Consider the following 20,462-nt stretch of genomic DNA (forward strand, 5'->3'; position numbering starts at 1 on the left):
TGAGCTGGGCTTCGGCAGGGGTGTGGCCAAGGCCGACGGGAGCCCCAGGGTGTGGAACCCACTGCACAGGGCTCGTCCCAGCAACAGTTACTTGCCGTTGTCTCTTCAACAAACTGCCTGTGGGGGTCCTCTCCCCACGTTCCTGCGGATAGTTGCCTTTTGCTTTACGGACTCTTGGGGGCTCCTTTTATATCCTAGGTCCGCAGCTTTCGTCAAGTATGTACTTGGGTTTGCAAAGAACTTTTTCCTACATCCTGGCTCGCCTTGCCATTTCCTCTCTCGTAACCTTTAGTAACAAAAATGACTGACTTTAAGGTGGTCAAACTGATCCAAATATTCCTTTATTTATTTCTTTTCGACATCTTGTTGAAGAAATCCTTTCCTCACCCTATCGTTTTCTGACAGTATTGCAGTTTTCTTCAGGGCTCTGGGGCCTGGGATCCACCTGGAACAGAAGGTCCGGCCCAATCCACCTGCGTTACATAATCGGATTTCCATCTTGAACAGATCTTGCTGCCATGGTTTGGGGAGTAGAGAGAAAGGTGACATGAGCAGGAATGGGGTGGAGTGGGACGGATGGAAGTGGTGTGATCTGGAATAACACTGGAGAGAATCCATGGGGCTGCAGGAAGCAGGGGGCGTGGGGGCGTGGGGGCGGGGATGCAGTGTCGGGGAGAGTGCTGGGGCTCCTGGTTGGGCAACTGTGGGGTGTGTTGGGGGGGGTGCAGGGTTAACCATGAGTTTGGCTGCCACCCAGAGCCCAGTGGCCTTCTTGAGCTTCTCTGGAAACATTTGGACATGGGGGCTGCTCCCCAAAGGAGAGGCCATGGATCTTGGGGAACTATGGAGCAGAGTGAGAAGACCCTTGAGCAGTGCCTTCCCCAGTGGCCCTGGGGAGGACAGGATGGCAACAGAGCAGCCAGAGAGCTGGGGGTGGCCCTGAAGCCAGCGGGCACACAACACAAAGCAGGAATAGACATTTTCTCAGGCCTGGTGCAGTGTTCATCCTCATGCCTCACTGCAGCTCTGCCCACATCCATTCCGTGCAGGAAGAAGGTGAGGCTCTCAGAGCAGACAGGACTGCTGCGTGTGAACCTGCCAGGGCCTGCACCCAGGTGTGTGCGGCTGGGAAGGCTGTCAGGACGGACCGCTCTCCGGGCCTTAAGGGTTTGCCTCCTGCAAGCTGGGGAACCCCGGCGGGTCACTTCACCGCTCCCGCCTCAGTTTACCTGTCTGTTACACGTAGCAGAACCCCGTGTTGTCAGCGCCCCGTTAGTGCTTGCTGGATAATAAAACAGTGAATAGGACTTTTGAGGATGCTGGCGGCCGTTGAGAACACGCCAGTTAAAGCCACAGCGAAGCACCGGTGTGGACTGCCAGGTAGGCAGACGCCAACAGCGACAGTGGCAAGCGTGGGCGCGGTTGGGGGCTGCTGCCCCGCGCGCTCACTCCTTGGGGAGGCTGTTTCTTCTGGTTCTAGCAAGCTCCCGTGCACCACGGAGCGACCCCTCAGCCCAGCGCTCGGGCTCAGCGCGCGGCTGGAGCCGGCCCCGGGGTCACCCGAGCCTGATGCAGCGGCCGCGGTGGCCCGAGTCCTCAGCAGGACAGCGGACCCCAGAGCAGCGACAGCAGCCCCGCCTCGCGGGCCGACCGCGGAGGGGCGCGCTCCCCGGTGTCCCGAGCGGGCGCGCGAAGGAAGGGCCGGGCCGGAGGCGGAGGCGGAGGAAGAGGCGGCTCGGGCTGGGAGAGGGGCTGTGCGCGCGGAGCGGTGCAGGCGAGCGCCCCAGGCCCTGCCAGCTGCCGGCCGCGAGCTCTTCCCAGCAGCGCCCCAGGAGGGCGACGCGGGGCTCACGCGCCCGCCGTTAGGGCCCCTCGGTGGCCCCCGCCGCGCCCCCGCCCCGCCCCCGCCGCGCCCCCGCCGCGCCCCCGCCGCGCCCCCCGCCCTCCCCGGGCCGCGTCCGCGGGGCGAGCGCTGCGCAAGCACAGTCCCGGGAGCCGCACCCCCGCCCCGCCGCACGCCCCGCCGCACGCCCCGCCGCGTCCCGGACTCCGCGGGGTTGGCGACCTCCACGCCCCCAGGTCGGGCCCCGCCTGCGACCGCGCCGCGGGGGGCGTGTGCGGGGCCCGGCCCAGCCAGCAGGGGGCGCCCGGCCCGCCTCACGCGCGGTAGCGGAGGGCCCGGGGCGGACCCGCAGCGCCGCCCACCCGGGGCGAGGCACCTGCCTTGCTCGGGCCTCAGTTGGCCCGTCCGGGAACGGAGGCCCTGCTCCGGGGCCGCGCGCCCAGGGGGCAGGCCTGTCCCCGGGGACGCGGGCTCAGGGCGGGCCCGAACCTCGGGGCTCCCCGGGGACGCTCCGCCGCGGCCCCTCCGCCGCGGCCCCCGCGCGGAGCCCTTAAGGCGGGCCGGGTATCGCCCTTTGAAGACGCGCGGTGGGCCCCGGCCGGCGCGCGGCGCGGGGCAGAGCGCCCTCTGGAGGCGGCCGGCGGCCCCGCCCCCTGCGCCCGCCCCGCCCCCGCAGGCCCCGCCCCCGGCCCCGGGCGGCGCATGCGCGCGGCGCGGCGCTCCGCGGGCGGCGAGAGCGAGGCCGGTCCGCAGCCGCACGGCGCTCGGCGCCCCATTCATGCTGGGCAGTGGCGGCGCGGCCACGGTGCGGAGCCCGGGCGCGGCGGCCTCGGCCTGGGCGGCCTGCGCGGCTTCGGCGGCCCCGCGGCGGGGCGGGCGGCGGCGGCGGGGCGGCGGGGCGCGGCGATGGCCGGCGGCGGGGCGCGCCCCGGGGCAGCCCGTGAGTAGGGGCGCAACTTTCCCCCGCGGCGCGGCGAGGGCCGAGCGGGGCGCCCGGGGGGGGCGGGGCGGGCGGGCGGGGGCGCCCGGGGGGGGGGGCGCGGGCGTGCGGCCGGGCGGGCGGGGGCGTGCGCGGGGGCCTGCGGCGCGCGTGTCGGCGGCCCCGCGTGTCCCTGCGGCCCCGCGTGTCCGGGCGCGGCCGTGGCGCCGGCGCGGGGCCCGCCGTGTGTCCGCCGGGTCGGGCTCGGACCGCGGCCCGGGCCCCGCGCCGGCCTCCTTCCCGGGCGGGCCGAGCCCCGCGGGCAGAGCGCTCCGGGCGGCGGGGGGCGGGGCGGGGACGGCGCTGCCCCCCCCCCCCCCGGGCGGCGGAGAAAGTTTGCGGCGGCCCCGGCGGGAGGGCCCGGGTGCCCGCGGACTCCGACCTCCGACCTCCGGCCGCCGGCGGGGCCGGGCCGAGCAGGCCGAGCGGGGCCGAGCAGGGCGAGCCGCGGGGCGGCCCCCGGGCGCGGGGTGCGAGCGGGCCCGGGCTGGGCGGGGCGGTGCGGGGCCGCCGGGAGGCCGCCGGGAGGCCGCCGGGAGGCCGCCGCGCGCCTCGGGCCTCGGGCCTCGCGAGCCTCCCCTCCCGGGGCCGCCGCGGGGTCAGCCCGCCGCCCTCCGAGGCCGCCGATGGCGTCCCGGACCGCCCCGGGCCTGTGCGCGGCGCAGCGGGGGCGGCGGGGCCGCTCCGGGGCCGGCCCGGGGAAGGGGCGCGGGGCTCCAGGGGCCCCTGCGGCCGAGACCCCGCCCGGTGCTGACCCGCGCTCCGGCGGCCGCGGGGAGCTGGAAGCTGCTCCTGGCGCATCTTGGGGTGCTGGGGCCACGCCCCTTGAAAGAAAGGGGTGTGTGTGCTGGGGGGACGGGCCGCCGCTGGCCCCCGGCCCCCGCCCCCCGCCCCCCGCCCCGCCGGCCCCCGCGGCGCCCGGCTCCACCTCTTTCCAAGCTGCGCCCCGTTCTCTGGGCCTGGGGGGGTGGGGGTGGGGGTGGGGCTCAGTCTCTGCCCTTCTGGCCCTCGGGGCTTACTCCCCGGGTCTTCCCTGCTCCCTGCTGGTTTGGGGTGTGCAGGAGACACCAGGTGCCGTGCCAGGCAGCCAAGACTCTGCCCAGCCCTCGAGGAGCACCCAGTCTCATGCCAGAGGCAGATGAGGAACCCAGCGATTCCCTTTCGGAGCCAGGGTGCAAATCAGCCCGGGAGGGTGGCACAGGGAGGCCTAGGAAGGGCGTTTCAGGCAGAAGGGACGGTGGAGGTGGAGGTGGAGGTGGAGGTCTGGCCAGCCTCTGCGGCTGAGGTGTGTGCTTGGGGGTGGGGGACAAATGAAGCACCGTGGACAAAGCAGGCAGCCCTTGGCTGGGCTTCTGCACCCCCAGATTATCACCTGTACGTTCTGATCCGTCAGGAAGGTCCCTGAGTCTAGAGCAGCTGGCCAGGAGGGAAGGGCACCCCAGGGGAGCCCTGAGTGCTGGGCACCTTTCCTGAGGAGGACTCCAGTGCTTCCGGATCCCAGTCCCATAGGACTTGCCTGGTGGGAGAGCAGGACGGCTTGAGACCACGTCCGAGGGCCCCTTTTGGGGGTAGGTTGGTGACGGTGCAGCTCTCTGCCCTGGTGCTAAATGGGGTACCCGTGGGCAGGATGGCCCTGTCTCGCCCCGCCCCCCATGTCCCAACCTGCCCGAGTCCCAGAATGATCCAGAGTGGGAGGGCATGGAGATCGGGCTGTCCTTCTGTGAAGAGGGCTCTGAGGGCCTTTGTTTCTCAGGCTAGGGAGTGGTGTTGGCTGCCGGGCCCTGGAGAGGGAAGGGGATGTTGCTCTCTGCACGCTCTGCTGGGCAGCCAAGCCCATCCCGTTAAGGAGTGGAGCCCACTGTGCGGTGGCCCCATCTGCCTCCGTCCTGGCCTCTCTCTGCCTGGCTAGCCCCTGGTTGGCACACCCAGGACCAGTGCAGCTTCTCCCTACCCAGCCGGTTCACACCGGGCCCCTGCATAGCCCACTGCCCCCTCTGCATGGTCCAGCGGGCTCCAGTGCCCCCTTGGGCTCTCGCTGTTCTGACACCTGAGATAGCTCCTCTGGTCCTCTTGGAACAGGTGGAAAGGCCCCTTGGAGGAGCCTCCCCAGACCACAGTGGCCAGTTCTGTTCCCTCCCAGCATCGTTCTGCTCCCATCCCTCAGTTCAGCGCGGTCCTCCCCAGCACCGAGGCCCGGCCTTGGAACGAATGTACTTTTCCCTGGGCGGGCCAGAGATCTGGGGGACACGAGCCCCAGAAGGTCAGCTGGCCATTCATGTTTCTGTAGGAGCGTGGGATTTTCTCCTGTCCTGCTGGGTGACCTTGGGTCCGTGTAAGCCCTGGGCTCTGTAACTCTAAGATAGGGGAGGTGACCTGATCGTGTCCGCTGGATCTTGTGAGATGGTGGGCGTGAGGGACCCAGCCCTGGACTTGGAATCCCCCTTCCCTAGCTGGCAGTTCCACCACCCCGGCCAGTTCCTTCCCAGCAGCCCCTGTTGGGGGGAAGAGGGTGTGGGCCCGTGGCCAGCCTGGAGTTTGGATAGTAGCTTCTTCAGCTGGGTCTCTCTCCTGTCTAATATAAAAAGTAGGGCCCGTAATTGCATTAAGACGTGTATAATTATCCCGGAGGAGGGGAGAGCCCAGCCCCTGGTAATTGCAGGCCTGCTTTGAACTGATAAACGGTGAGTGATTCATGTTTTCTTTGGAGTTCGCATGCACTGAGCTTTCAGCCCAGGCCCTGCTGACACTGTCAGGAGCCTGTTCTCTGGCTCCTGAGCTGGGGAGGAGGAGGGACTGGGGACTCCCGTCCTGGCTGCCAGCATGGGTGGCTGTGGGGGGGACGGGGTGATGCCTGGGCGGGGATCCTCAGGGAGACACAGCGACAACCAGCTGGGAGGGTCCTGCCGGACAGCACAACCTGGTCCTCTTGCTGTGGGATCCTGGCTACAGCTCCTGGCTTTCCGGAGCCTCTGCTCCCTCCGCTGAGTGGGTGGGTGTGAGTGTGCACTCCGGCAGAGAGTGTGGGAGAGTGAGGATGAGGTGAAGGAGCGGGCCCTGCTGGACCTGTTCGTTTACTCACTCATTCACAAGTACTGGGCCCTGGAGTTGGCTTGGGGGGGGGGGGGTGGGCGGTGCGGAGAACCAGGCCCTGCTTTCACGGAACCGCCGTTCTTGTGGGGTGAGTCCGGGTTTGGGAACAATAAGTAACAGAACCATTAGCAAGTCCTGTGCCGCAAAGTGAAACGGAGTAACTGGCTGAGGGGAAGGGCCTGCTGCCTTCAGCCAGCCGGTCGGGGCAGACAGCTGAGACCTGGGCAGGGGTGGTAGGCAGGCAAGGGAAGAGCAGTCCCGGTGGAGGGAACAGCAAGTCCAGAGGCCTGGCCTCCTGGCCTTCGACAGCGGCAGACATGGCTGCCCAGAGACCAGTGGGCCCTCTCCGGTAGCCCGTTGCCCTGCGGCCAGCTCCCGGCCTGGATTGGCAGGCAGAATGCACCTATTTTCTGGGCCTCTGCTTCCCCACCTGCAGAATGGACCTGCCAGTCCATGTGAGGGACGGCGTCTGGGAGCAAAGAGCATGTGCAGCCCTGGCTGGCACCTCCCGGCATCAGCATCCATGTCGCTGTGGTTGGGCTCCAGCCAGGGGTGGGGTGAGGCCCCAGCATCTGGCAGCGCCAGGGTGGGCTACTGACACCAAGAGGCATGCCCTGACCTTCCTCCTTTAGTCCATGAGAGAGGAGCTCTTGTTATCCTCATTTTCTAGATGGAAATCAAGGCTGGGAAAGAAGAGTAACTCCTGTCAGGGCCACCTGGCTAACAGAGCCTCGCTGTAACTGCGCATCTGAGTGCCAGCCGCTGGGCTGGGGGGGAGACAAGACTTTTCCAGAAGAAGGGGGGTTCCATGGCAGGATTTGAGGGCCAGTGACCTCATGTGCGGTCCGGAAAAGTGGCCCAGGCTAGTGTGTGGGGCCTGGGCTGTTGGTGGGCATGGTGGGTGAGGCCAAGTGCTGTGGTTGTCCAGGTGGGAGAGGGGTAGGCAGCTTGGGGCGGACTTAGTGGGTGAAGCTTGTGCACCTTGGTAGATGGTGTGGCCCAGGGAGTGTGCAAGGGGATCCCTGGAGCCCTGCGTGAAGGTGAAAGATGCCGGGAAAGGAACCTGAGCCAAGGGCAGGAGAGGAGCCACTGGCAGGTAGAGGACAGTCTCTGGCCTTTTCAGAGCCGGGAGAGAGGACCACTGGTGAGGGGTGGGGTTCAGGGAGCCATCCCCCTTCCTCTTGGGAGGGCTTCCTGTTTCCTCCAGTGGGGTTGAGGGTGGAGAAGGGGAGCTGAGAGGCTGGGAGCCAGAGCCTGGGAGGGGGCAGTGCTGTGCTGATGGATGGCCTGGGGCTGGGTAGTGATTGGCTGGGGGGTGGGGACAGTGGATGGAAGGTGTGCACGATTTGGCTTCTGGATCTTTCTTTGGAGTGCAGGGCTCAAGGTCCAGAAACGGGCTGGGCCAGGGTCAGCCAGCAAGTGGCTCCAAGGCCAAGGTGACCCAGACTGCCTCCCGCCCTCTCTGAGAATTGCTTCCTGTGTGGTGATGGGTCTGCGGGGGGGGGGGGGTGCTATGAGTAGGGTCCCTTCAGGGAGGCATGTGTCCCCACATGGGCCGAGGAGGGAGTGCTCACTCACCCTAGGAGCTTGGAGCTAAGTGGGGGTTTGTCCTGGGGCATGGGAGGCTCTGAGTCGGGAGGTTATGGCCTCCAGGTTGGGGTGTCAGCTGGGCTCCCAGTCTACAGCCTGGACCTCGATCACCTGCCTCCCTTCTCCTGAGTCCATTTCTGTCCTGTGCCTGGTGATGGTCAGCGTGAGCCGTCTGGACACCAGAGGCTGTCCCGTGCTACTCGTGGTGCTCACGGGCTTGGTCCTGGTGACCCCTGCGGTACCCCTCCCTGCCCGCAGGTCCGCAGTTCGGGGAGGGGGTCCTCTCAGAACCTCGGGGCTTCTCCTGACAGATTAAGTCATGTCCCTGGAGGTGGAGCATGGGGTCCCAGCATGGGCCGGGCACCACGGAGAGCTCGTGAGATGGTCCATGTCTCGTGGGTGCGTCCTCCGAGCGCAGGGCAGTCCCCACATGTGGGCCCGTTCTCCTTCCCAGGGCTGCAGCTCCCGGCCCCGTGACGCACACCTCTATAGGACCTGAGCACCGAGGCCCGAGGCCCCAGCCCGTCATGCCACTGCCACGTCTGAGCCTGCGGGTGCTCCTGCCGCCGCCGCCGCCTCCGCTGCTGCTGCTGCTGCTACTGCTGCTGCTGCTGCTCAGGGGCGCGCAGGGGGCAGCAGGGGCGCCCCGGGCAGACGGGGGGCAGCAGCCCGCCTTCCGCACCTTCTTGGCCAGTGACTGGGGCCTGACCCACCTGGTGGTCCACGAGCAGACCGGCGAGGTGTACGTGGGCGCGGTGAACCGCATCTACAAGCTGTCGGGAAACCTTACGCTGCTGCGGGCACACGTGACGGGGCCCGTGGAGGACAACGAGAAGTGCTACCCGCCCCCCAGCGTGCAGTCGTGCCCGCACGGTCTGGGCAGCACCGACAACGTCAACAAGCTGCTGCTCCTGGACTATGCCGCCAACCGCCTGCTGGCCTGCGGCAGCGCCTCACAGGGCATCTGCCAGTTCCTGCGGCTGGACGACCTGTTCAAGCTGGGCGAGCCGCACCACCGCAAGGAGCACTACCTGTCCAGCGTGCGCGAGGCGGGCAGCATGGCCGGCGTGCTGATTGCTGGGCCGCTGGGCCAGGGCCAGGCCAAGCTCTTTGTGGGCACGCCCATTGACGGCAAGTCCGAGTACTTTCCCACGCTGTCTAGCCGCCGACTCATGGCCAACGAGGAGGACGCCGACATGTTTGGCTTCGTGTACCAAGACGAGTTCGTGTCGTCGCAGCTCAAGATCCCCTCGGACACGCTGTCCAAGTTCCCAGCCTTCGACATCTACTACGTGTACAGTTTCCGCAGCGAGCAGTTTGTCTACTACCTCACCCTGCAGCTGGACACGCAGCTCACCTCGCCCGATGCCGCCGGGGAGCACTTCTTCACCTCCAAGATCGTGCGGCTGTGTGTGGACGACCCCAAGTTCTACTCATACGTTGAGTTCCCCATCGGCTGTGAGCAGGCGGGTGTGGAGTACCGCCTGGTGCAGGATGCCTACCTGAGCCGGCCCGGCCGTGCCCTGGCCCGCCAGCTGGGCCTGGCCGAGGACGAGGACGTGCTGTTCACCGTGTTCGCGCAGGGCCAGAAGAACCGCGTGAAGCCGCCCAAGGAGTCCGTGCTGTGCCTCTTCACGCTCAGGGCCATCAAGGAGAAGATCAAGGAGCGCATCCAGTCCTGCTACCGCGGTGAGGGCAAGCTCTCGCTGCCCTGGCTGCTCAACAAGGAGCTGGGCTGCATCAACTCAGTGAGTAGGCGCCACGGGGGGAGCTGCTCTGCCCCCCCCCCCCATCCTCCATCTCCACTCTTCCAGTCTGCAGCAGTGACACCCTGTGGTGCTCACCCTTGCCTGGGGCCGCCCTTGGCTGCACCTCCTGGAGGGTCAGGGCTGCTCCCTGGGGGTCGACTTGGGAGCCCGTTCCCATGCCTGTAGCCATCCCGCGTCTTTGAAGGCAGGGCGATGGGACCATGCCCAGCTGTCCATGAGCCCCTGCGGGCAGAGGATTGCCCACAAGCCTGGCCCTCCACCAGGTGCTCACCGCCTTGGCTTGTCTCTATCTTATAGCGAGGTCACTCCATGCTCAGTAAGGTGAGGTGACTTGCCCAGGGTCACAAAGCCAGTAGGAGGCAGAGCTGGGGCCACACTGAGATAGGGTGGGTCCCAGGCCTGTTTCCTCACTCAGTCCACTGTGGAGAAGCCCTGCTCACCCTTGCCCTGGGCGCCTGGCCCTGGATACCTGGAGAGCAAGTGCTCTCCAGGCCTCTGATCTCACCAATGGCACCAGGTCATGACACTGGGACAGCCCGAGGGTGTGGCTGCTGGGTGCTTGCTGGCCAGCAGCCACAACTCTCGTCTCTAGGCCCCAAAGGGGCCAGCCCAGGGCCAGTTGCTTTTTGGGGAACATTTTATGCCTGGCCTCAGGCAGTAGGGTCTGTTGTTATTCCGAGGAAGACCACAGACATAGACAGTAAGGGACTGGGGGCACTTTGAGGTGAATTCCCCAGGTGTGAGCCAGGCTTCAGCCCCTCTGCTTTTGCTGCCTAGGACCCGCTGGGTGGCCTCCGGAAAGTGTGGCCCGTCTGGCCTCAGTTGTCCCATCTCTATATTGAGAGTGACACTGCGTGGGGGCGGGGCAAGGGTTCCCTGTCATGACCACCGCTGGGTGGGGCTGTCCTCTGTGGTGTGGCCCCAATGGGCTAGGCCCGTGCATTGTCCGTCGGCCCCTGTCAGGGAAGGTGTACGATCTCTGTGTACAGCTGGAGAAACTGAGGCCTGGAGGTCACACCATATGCCATGCGTGCTCTGTGCCCATGGCTAGGTTTGTCCCCCTCCCCCCAGCTGGGTGCCAGTCCAGGGCCACTCGGGGCCCTCAGCCAGCTCCAGTTCGGCCTCCCTTGCTCCGTCTGCAAACCCCAGAGACTGAGTGTGCTTCAGGGGCGCCAGCTGCCCCCTTGTTCCCTGGAGCCTGCCCTCCCTCAGGCCCTCCCGACCTCTGGAACCTCACATATTGATCGCTTCATATTCCTTCGGTATTGCTTCCTAGCCAGCAGCCTCTGTCTTTGCCTCTTAGGTGTGAGCCCTGTTTCCTCTGTTGAATAAGTCCTGCCCATACCCCCAGCTCTCTCGTGGCCACCTTCTCAAGCAGCCGTCTCCGGTGCCATGGGCCTGGTCCCCAAGCTGGCTGCTCTCCTTCCCTGTTCTCCCCCTGGGCTGCTTCCTTTCCTGTCCCCCCTCCCACCATAGTTTGGGTGGGGGGCTGGTGCTTGGTGGCTGCCTGGGAGACACTCCCCCATCCAGGCATGTGCACCAGGCCCCAGGGGCCCTGCAATCCTTGGCTCTTGGCTTTTCTGTCCAGGGATCTCCTCCCCCACCTGTGCGGGCCACACCTGAGCCTGGCCCCTCTGAGGACCCTCTGGGAGCCCCTGCCCCTCCATGCTCACCCACTGCTCCCCAGTTAGCTGAGGCCGCTGGCTGGTCCGGGCCACAAAGCCTCCTGCCCTCGGGCCAGGGTCTCACCCTTTTCCTTCTCACAGCCCCTGCAGATCGATGACGATTTCTGTGGCCAGGACTTCAACCAGCCCCTGGGGGGCACGGTCACGATCGAGGGCACTCCCCTCTTCGTGGACAAGGATGATGGCCTGACCGCTGTGGCCGCCTACGACTACCGGGGCCGCACTGTGGTGTTTGCTGGCACGCGCAGCGGCCGCATCCGCAAGGTCAGGCCTGGGGCTATGCTGGGGGGTGGCGGGCACAGCCCAGGGGCTGTGAACCGTGTGGCCCAGATCCAGCGCTGGGCCTGGCGATCCCGGGGGGTGGGGGCCTCTCTGGGGCCGCTTCGGTGTTCGGTGGGTGTAAAGACCCTGGCGGGGTGTCAGGAATGTAGGGGCCTGGGCGCCCGGGGGCCCAGAGAGGCAGACCCTGCTCTGTGAGGGCACACAGTGACCTCCCAGGAAGGCTGCGGGTGGGGGGGGGGCAGGGCAGGCCTGTGCAGCCCCCATCCCCTCTGGGGGATCCAGTGTCTGCTGAGGCAGCACTCCGCCCTGGAGAGAGGCCCCCGCCCTGCACAGACGGCGAGGCCAAGGGCAGGGCAAGGGGAGCGTCCCCCACCCACGCTTGGCACTGGCAGGTGCAGGGGAGAGATGAGGGTTCCTTGGGGTGAGAGGTGGGGGGCTGTGGGGTGCGGGTCTGTGTGGTGCCTGCCTTCCCTCCCTGCCCAGCAAGCCTGGCTGCCAGGGAGCAGCCACGGTGGGGGGGGGGGTGCTTCCTGGAGGGGGCTCTGAGGGTGGCTGCCTGTGGGTCCAGCCCCACTTGATGGGTGGGTGGGCCCAGGGCAGGGCTGGGCTGTGGGGGAGGAAGTTCCTGGGGTGACCATGGGGTGGGGGTGCTGGGGAGCCCCAGAGCGGGCCAGGGGTGGGGCCTGGCAGATGAAATAACAGCTGTCCCCAGGCCCGGTGCTGACACAGCTACCCGCCCAGCATGTACCCGTGGGTGGGGGCAGGCCTGGGGCCAGCAAGGGCCTTGCCTGTGCTCAGCTTCTGTGCTGGCTTGTGCAGGATGGGGTCTTCCTGTGTCTGCTGCGGTGGGTACTCTGGTGGTTGGCGGTCGTGCCCCACTGTTCACTGGCTCTGTGACCTCTGGGAAGGGACCCCCCCCTACCTCAGCGCTCCCATCTGTGACATGAATCCAGATGTGTGGGTTGTAGGCTGGGGTGTCCTGGGGCAGTGGTGCCCAGATGCTGACCATAGGCCATCACAGGAGGCGCCCCAAGGTGCTATGGGGTTCTGTCCAACTCAGGCACCCTGCTGGCCAGTGTGGCTGGGTGGCAGGTCAGCTCAGACCCCGCTGGCCTCGGGCAAGCTCCTGTGCCCTCAGAGCTGGGCCTCTACTGTGGCCCACCTTTCCTTACCGTAGTGTCAGGGGTATTCTCGGCAGCCTGGGTGTCTGCTCGATCCCTTCCCGGGGGTGGGGGTGGGGCATGCACCCCCCTATCCACCCCTGGTTGGTTACTTGGAGCTAGGGGGCCCCCGCTGGGTGGGGGTGGTATCAGGTGGCATGGGCCTGGCAGGGGCCCATGCTGCTGCAGGGAGAGTCTGCCCCGGGGGAAGGGCTGTGGAGTGAAGCCCACTTGGAGACACTCCTGTGGGACACCCTAGAACCTGTCACCCAGGAGGAGGCTGGGCTCCTGGGGCTGGGAGTGGCCCATTTGACGGCTGGTGGATGGCAGGCTGCCACTCAGGTGCTGTCTGTGCCCACAAGCCAGCCAGAGAGGTTGGGAGAACGGGTTAGTCCAGCCCCCTACCCTCACCCCAGCTCTACTCTCACTCCCCTGCCCCAGGGCCACTCTCTGGGTGGGAGCTCTGAGTCTAGCTGCTCCTGCTCTCCTTCCTCTCTGCCCTAGTCCCATTGTGTGGAGGGGGAGCCGGGCTGAGGCCCATCCGTCAGAAAACCTCTGCTTGTCCCTCCCCCACCCACCCCTGCACCTGGGTGCTGGCTCTTTCCGCCCCTGGACCTGTCTGGGCTGGGCTCTGTTCTGCAAGTGAGCGGACTGTACCTTGGTAGGGTGTAGCGGGGTCAGCCGTGCCCAGGAGCTGCTCCTGGTCTGGTGGTGGGAGAGTCCACTCGTTGGGGAATTAGATCCCTGTGAGTTCTGAGGCTCTCCCACAGAGGCGTGCCTGGGCCTCGTCCCCTGGACCGGTCTCTGCACACACCTGCCCAAGTAGAGCAGGGGGTTCAGGAAGCTGTCACGTGGCTGAACGTCCACACCCTGGTCCCATACAGATGAGTGAGTTCAGGTGTGGTCTCAGCTTCCCCTCACCAGCTCTGTGATCCTGGAGCTGGCTCTTGGGTCCCTCTGAGCCCATTCCCCAAGCATAGCGTGAAGGACGAGAGGCTGCACCAGGAGGTCCAGAGCCTGATGTGCACTTGGTTCAGCAGAGCAGTTAACTTTCAGGTGTCGCGGTGTCTCTCACAGTCTTCATAGCCACTCTGTCGTCTGTTTGACAGAAGGGGAAACTGAGGCATATGGTGGCTCCAGCATGTGCCCAGGCTTACTGGCTCCAGGGTTCCTCACTCCTGACTGGAGTCTCCTCCTTGTCCTGTGGGTCCTTCCTGTTTTTCTGAGGAAGCCCAAACCCAGGGCAGCCCCTCCTCTAGGAGCTCCTCGCTCGTGCTCCTGCCCTGAGCTGCCAGCCTTCAGGGGCCTGTCTTCCCCTGCCCAGCATATCAGCCAGTGGCCACCTTTCTCTGCCTGCCCATTTCCGGGAACCCCCTTGAACCTCGTGTCACACCCTGGGGCATGTTTGCAGTTGGAGGACTGAAGCAGAGGAGGGGCTGCGGGAGGGGTCCCACTCCGAACCTCCCCCAGACCCCCACGCTAGGCCTCCAGCCTTGATCCATGTGAAGCCACCTGCTCCCTGCCGGCACAGGGGGCCCAGCCCCTGGCAGTGCCCTCTCCTGCTTTGTCCTCCCCCTCCCCACCATGTCATCCTGACCCAGGCTGAGGGCCAGAGTGGCTCAGGCCCAGCCCAGCCCAGCCCAGTGCTTGCTCCCTGGGCCCTGGGGACCCCTGCCTGCCGCTGACCCATGCCCCCACCTTCCCCAGGCCTGATTGGTCTTGAGCTCTTCGGGGACCTGGTTGGCCCTCTGCCAGCAACCTCCCCCCCCCTCCCCGCCCCAGAAGGAGAACATTGTTGTGCAAAATTGTAGCCTATTAATTTAAGACCTGCCAAGTTCAGCTGTTCAGGGCTGGCTGGGGTGCTCCCCAGCTCCCCTGGCCTTCTCTAGAGGCCCTGCCCACCACCTGCCTCCCTCCCTCCCCGCGGGCAGAGGAGTCCGTCCTCCTGGGCTGACCCCCCCCAGAGTCTAGTCCTGCATGTACCACCACCTCCTTCCTCCCCAAGTGGCCACCAGGGACCCCCAGACCCTGGCAGGAGTTCCCCTGGGTGACCCCTGGTTGCAGTTCCTTTGAGTCAGCCTGTGTCCTTCTAGTGGGTGTAGAGAGGACCTACTCTGGATTCCTGCCAGGGGGTGTCCTCCCTGCCCTGCTCCAGCCCGCAGGCCTAAGAAGACTCTCCTTTTCTGCAAAGCAGAGGTGGGGACAGTCTCTGCTGTCTGGGCCAGGTGAGGGACACCCCTAGGCCAGCCCTGTTACTGTCCCTGCTCCCGGGCTCAGGGCTAGGAACACAGCCTTGTCTCTCTGGTGGCCATGCCAGGGGGAGAGCGGGCCCCGTCTGCCTGAGCATCCGGTTTTTCAAGAGAATCTGGAAATCCATATTTTATGTGAAATCTCTTATTGTTAAGCTTGGCAGCTAATGACACGTTTTTAGAAAATAATACAGGCCAACCGGGGTTGCTTGGGCTACCAGTTTATGACCATGGGGATCTGGGCTGTGGCATCACTGGCTCACAGGATTCTGGGCCTTGGGGTAGGACCCAGAGGACAGCCACCCAGTGGGGCTCGGACTGGGATGGGCTTTTTGGGAGTCTGGCTGGCAGGGAGGCCTGTTGTGGCGAAGGTCCTTCCTGGGGCCCTCGTTTTCATCCCTTGACGTTGGGTGGGCTGTGCCTCTTGGGGAGGCCCAAGGGAGGTTGACATTCCTTCCTGTGTGGTGATCTTTGTATGGAGGAGAAACAGGGCTGTGGCTGCAGTGCGCTGTGGCCTGGCGGTGGTGTGCCTGCAGGCCTTGGCTGTGTCTGGGCCCCTGGACCTACCTGCTCTTACCTGGCTCTGTGGCATCACAGCTGTGTTGGTGGCTGCTGAGCACCAGCTATGTGCTGCTCTGGGCCTGCGCTGCCAGTGGCCCTCACAGCTCTAGAAACTTCCCTTTGGACGCTTTTCCCATTCCCCCCAGTACCTCCAGTCCTCACGGGATACTAAAATTCAGAGATCCTGAAAGTCCCGTAGTGTTTCCAAGACCTGTTTAGGGCAGTGGCAGCCTCTTCTCAGGGTCCCTGTAGCTCTCTCCATCCTGGGTGAGAGCCTGCCATGTGCATCCAGCAGGGGTCCCTGCTCCCCGAGCCCAGGTCTGTGCAGGAGGTGGACTGAGGAGCACAGTGGGGCGGGGGGGGGGGGCAGGCTGTTGGCTCCAAGAGGGATGACGGGCAGGACCAGACCCCTAGACCCTAACCCCACAGCCACATGGAGTGCTGGCACTTCCTATCTCCTGCTTGGGGCCCTGTGAATTTGCATCTTGTGTGTGTTGACAGGGAGGGATGCCCTTGACTCCTAGTGACTCGCCACAGAGGCTCCAGGGGGCAGTTGCACCACTGGTGAGTGGGTGCCTGCAGGTGTTCTTGTCCTGCTGACCCCCAGCCTGGGCACATGCAGCAGGTCCCTGTAGCACGGTGAGGACTGGGCAGGGGAGGAGAGGTCCCCAGCGTCCTGCGTGTGGCTAGCATATGGCTGGTGTCCACTCTGGAATGTGGCATACCCACAGGAAGTATACAGCTGTGACTGTGCAGCCAGGGCATGTCACACCAAGTGCCTCGGTGCCCTGTTCCTTGGAAGGGTCTCCCTTTCTGCGAGGGTCACTGGGTGATCTCCACCCCTAGGGCTGTTTTGTTGGTTTGGGGGCTTTTCATGGGTCATACAGCATGTCATTGTCTGTCTTCCTTTTTCGTGGCTGTTCGTGAGGCTCATGCTTGCTGTTGGGGGCAGCTGGTTGGTTCTGTGTCACGACATCGTGCCCGGGGTCTGTGGCGGGGCTGCTGCCGTGTACACAGGGCTGTCTCTGCTGGGTTTCTACCTGGAGCGGGGCTGCTGGGCCTCCCTCATCTTCTGGCCTGACTCTCTAGGGCTGCTTGTGTCGCCATTTCCAGGATCAAGTGTAGTATCCGTGACAGAGTGGTTGATTGCAGATGGCCGTGCTCGAGGCAGGTTACTGGGTCTGGCGGGGTTCTGTCCCCCAGGGAGTGGTTAGTGGAGAGTGGAGGGGTTCCAGCTGCCTGCTTCCTGTGTGTCTTAACTGCCGGGCCTGGGGGGCCCCAAGGGTACACTGCCCCTGGCCTGCCGAGGGCATGGTCCCTGGAACCTTCGGGTAGTATTGCATGGTGCCCTATGGGTGTGTATGTCCTCCAGAAAACATGCTATGTTTTTTTCTGGCTCTCCTGGGTAGAGAGAACCAGGCTGGCCATGGTGGGCATCTCCAGAGGGGCACAGGGATGTCTCATTCCCTCATGGGTCTGTTCATTACATCCTAGCCCTTTGTCCCGGATCCAGTGCCTCAGGAGAATTGTTTTTTTCCACCTGATGGCGGCAGCAGTTGCCCTGAGGCCTGCATGGAGGGTCCTCCTCCAGGCCCAGTGCCATAGGCTTGCCTCCCTGCAGAGGCTGGCTCGTCAGGCCTTAGCCTGAGCGGGGGCACCTAAGCCATTTGAACAAGAGTGACACAAGAGGCAGCCAGTGGCCACCTCTGCCCAGGATTACTGTCTGCACTGCATAGCTCCCCTCCTTGTGGGCAGACAAGACCCTGACCTCCAGGACCCCCCCCTTCCCCTCAGGGGCCAGGAGGTCAGAACTCCTGGCATCACAGCAAGATACGTACAAAGACTAGAACAGCCCAGCTGAGGAGTCTGCCAGGAAGGATGTTCTGGAAGGAAGGAACAACAGGGCCAAAGCTCAGAGGTGCTCTGGTGCTTGTTGGGAACTGGGGGAGTATGAGTTGGGAGGAGCAACACGTACTGCGTTGAGCGCCCCTTACCTGCGGTGGACGAGCACGTGGTAGGTGACCCTGTGGTGGTCAGCGTCATGGGGCCAGGAGATGTCCTGCAGGACTCTGGGAGGAGCTTCAGAGGTCTGGCCTGGGTAGGGGCAGGGAGCCAGAGGGCTGTGGTGGCTTCAGGAAAGTAGAAGGGGCTAACATGCACCTGCACATGTTGGGGACCCAGTGGGTGGGATTAGCCTGAGTGACACGGACCATGCATGGGAAGGTGGGCAGTGGATTGTTCTCGGGTTTGAGACGGCACCAGCTGGATGGTCACCACTGCCTGTGTCCGCATCCCTGTCGGGCTCGGGACTCGTGAAATCTCAGGCTGTAGTGGGCATTCTGGGAGAGTCCCAGCTAGAGATGTGAGGCAGAAGCTGTGTGATCTGTGTTGCCTTGTGGCTCCGTTTTGTGTGATCTTCGTGGCAGTGGGATGCAGCTGGGCACCTCTGCCCCGTGGTGGTGGTGATGGCGTCTGGCTTTGGGGGCCTGGTTTCCACACAGCCTCCAAGCAGCTCCTCCCTCCCCTACTGTTGGAACCATGAGCTTCTGAACTCTCACACAGCCTGTGAGATGGATTTCTATTGGCAGAGGAGGAGACAGACCAAAGGTCAAGAAGGACCACAGTGTTCGTTGGTTGTTGGTGTCTGCTTTTCTCTGTGCTGAGGCTGGGGTTGGAAGAGACAAGATTCCTGGGACCCTCCCCCAATCTTCCCAGGTGTGTTTGGCCTGATTACAGCCATTGGGCCTCCTGCAAATCATGTTTTAATTACTCAAGTACTGCCAAGAGGAAATAATTGCTTTTCCAGTATTGGGTTCCTTCTGGCCTTTCTGAGAGTGGTCCCAGGAAGGGGTCTGGAACTTGCTCCCAGCCAGAGCAGGGGGGATCCTGTGGCAGCCTATGAGGGGGTGAGGACGGGCCAAGGAGCTGGGTTGGCCAGGGCCTCAGCCACAGGCCCCTGGCCAGGAAGGAGGGGAGAGGCTGCGCTCCTGCCCCCTCGTGCAGCCCCTCCCAGGACCACTTTGCTGCCTAGGGGGCTGGGGAGAGGTTGGCAGCTGTACTGGAGGAGGGGGACGCCCATGGGGTCCCAGTCCCATAGCCAGATCACTGGCTGCTGTTCTCCCCACCCCATCTTATACCCATTGCATCGCTCAGGATCCTGTCCTATTGCCATCTGGTTCAGTCACTGAACCCCCACTCCACAGTTAGGGACACAGGGATGCGAGGGCTGTTACCTTGAGGTGGACAGAGGAGGGGACTCTCCCCACTCTGGTTGGAACCAAGCTGGGCAGCCCCTTGCCTCTGGGTGGCTAGGGCGCGTGCCGGCCTTGGCAAGCAGCCTGCATGGCCCAGACATCCTCCCGGTGCCCCTGCCCGCCCTCAGCCCAGAGAATGGGCTCTTTGTTGGCTCTGGGCTGGATGGACAGCTGACCTGGTCGGGCCGCAGCAGTTGGCGAGAGCCACGCGGTGATGGGTGCGGGGGCAGCTGGCTGGGCCAGCCTGAGGCTGGGGCCTCCGGGGCCAGGGGCTGCCCACCTGCTGCTGGCCTCCTCCCCTTGGCCCTGCACCAGGCTCTCTTTGCAGGATCCACCCCCCCATCACCTGGTGTGTCCTGGGCCCCCGGGACCTGCTGGCTGGGGTGAAGGGATGAACCTGCTCCCTGGCCTGTCCGTGGGAGGGATAGGTAATGCCTCATGGTGGGGGTAGGTGTGTGGTCTACAGCATTTGCCTGCTGCTATCCCAGGCCCTGGCACCAGGAGTTTGCTGGGGGCACTGACAGCCCTTGTACCGCAGCTCAGAATGCAGGGGACTCCCTCCCTTACAGAGGGACAAGGGGAAGGACCCCGGTGTTGGAGAAGTGGATGGAGCCAGAGGGCTGGGGCAGGGTGGGGGTGGCTCTTTCTCTTTGGGTCAGAGCCAGGGGCGAATGGGGGCCTGGGTCTGGTGTAGTCCAGGCAGTGTGTCCCAGGAGGCTGGACACCTCCACTGTGGCCATCTGAGCAGGGGGAGGAGCAGTGCTTTCTCAGCAGGTGTCAGGAAGGCACCACAGCAGAGAGGCAGAGCTGGGTCTGGGTCCTAAGGCTTTTCTGGGGTGGCATGGGGGGAGGGAAGGTGGTCATGGCTAGTTGTGGAAGGTTTTAGTGGTCTTCGGGGCAAGGTTTACAGAGCACAGGTGACAGCTGGAGGCAGGAGGGTAGATACCAGGGTATGCCAGGAGTATCCGTGTGCTCTCCAGGCCCAGCTGCCCCAGGGTGGGCCATCCCCAGGTGGGTGGCCCTTGACTGGACAGCTGTGCCTGGGGGAGTGGCGTCGGCACGTGCACTGCCAGCAGTATGTGTCCTGCCGGCCTGCCAGCAGCCTGGCCCTGTGCCTGCCCTGCACGCCCCTTCTCCCTGGAATGCCTTCCTGGCAGCCTGCTGCATCCCTCCGTCTTTTGGAGCTGACTCTCTGTCCCCAGGTGCAGGTGGCGACTGCCACCCCCCGGGGCCTGGGGTTCCTCTGGCAGGCCCCTGCAAGGCTCAGTTTCCCTCTCTGTGCTGTGTGGGCCTTGCGGCCTGAACCAGCTGGGACCTGGCACTAGTTATTCGTGGGTGAAACAATTTCCACCTCATCCGACTGGCACATGTGAGCACATAGGGGCCCTGTTGGGCCTGGACTGTGGCTACTGGCTGCCCAGCATGGGGCCTGCCCCCCACATCATGTGCACCTACTGGCCTGCTGGCATTGTCCTCCCCCACCCCCCACGCTTACCCCCTGTCCTCCAGAAACGTCCTGTCTCCTTGGGGCCTGCCTGTGTGTGCCTAAGGGTTGGGGCTGCCCAGTGGTGGGCAGGTGGTGGACAGATGGATGCACGGTGGATGGACAGATGGATGCATGGTGGATGGACAGCTGGACGTGTGTGCTCCCCACCACAGCTGTTGGGGGCCACCTGTTGGAGTCGGCTTGCTGCTGGCCCAGGGGCAGGGTATTCCAGAGTCTGTGTCTGGCCTGCCTCCCCTCTTGCTTTCCCCAAGACCCTGGGAGAAGGCCGCTCTCTGCCTGCCCCCTCCCGTGCCTCAGAACTGGTCTGCCCCCTGGATGTGCCCTTCCCTGTAGTGTTTCCCAGCGCCCTACTGGCTCGTGGGCACCCCAGCCTGTGCCTCGGCCCTCAGCAGAAAGGGGAAGGCAGGTCTGGCCACGGTGAGTGGTCAGATTGAGTACTGTGGGGCCCCTGGTGGTTGGGGAGGGAGAGCTGGGGCTCTCAAGTGTCCTTGTT

At 64.8% G+C, this 20,462-nt stretch overlaps 2 protein-coding genes across 4 annotated transcripts in view; both read left to right on the forward strand.

The window, feature by feature from the left end:
• Positions 1-1,316: 1,316 nt before the first annotated feature.
• On the forward strand, positions 1,317-2,170 carry LOC129521605 (skin secretory protein xP2-like). The gene is made up of 2 exons (XM_055343229.1): positions 1,317-1,861; positions 2,080-2,170. Exons 1-2 carry the CDS (start codon positions 1,317-1,319, stop codon positions 2,168-2,170), a joined length of 636 nt encoding a protein of 211 aa, XP_055199204.1.
• Positions 2,171-2,722: 552 nt separating this feature from the next.
• The window catches only part of PLXNA1 (plexin A1), a 48,476-nt gene continuing 30,736 nt past the window's right edge, over positions 2,723-20,462 (forward strand). Inside the window, exons 1-3 of one of the 3 annotated variants that reach the window (XM_055344863.1) lie at positions 2,723-2,783; positions 7,957-9,250; positions 11,038-11,220. In XM_055344863.1, coding sequence (XP_055200838.1) covers positions 8,030-9,250; positions 11,038-11,220 — 1,404 coding nt within the window. In that variant the 5' untranslated portion in view covers positions 2,723-2,783; positions 7,957-8,029. Of the gene's footprint in view, positions 2,784-3,814; positions 4,391-6,582; positions 7,009-7,956; positions 9,251-11,037; positions 11,221-20,462 lie in introns of those variants that run through there. The other 2 variants (XM_055344862.1, XM_055344861.1) reach the window with 2 other exon arrangements.

This window comes from Nyctereutes procyonoides, unplaced genomic scaffold (genome assembly GCF_905146905.1).
Source record: "Nyctereutes procyonoides isolate TBG_1078 unplaced genomic scaffold, NYPRO_anot_genome, whole genome shotgun sequence".
NCBI lineage: Eukaryota > Metazoa > Chordata > Mammalia > Carnivora > Canidae > Nyctereutes > Nyctereutes procyonoides.

Coding starts and splice junctions, on each gene's coding strand:
- LOC129521605 (XM_055343229.1), top strand. CDS start 1,317: ATGCTGGCGGCCGTTGAGAACACGCCAGTTAAAGCCACAGCGAAGCAC. Junction 1,862..2,079: donor GCGGGGCTCACGCGCCCGCC/GTTAGGGCCCCT, acceptor CCACGCCCCCAG/GTCGGGCCCCGCCTGCGACC.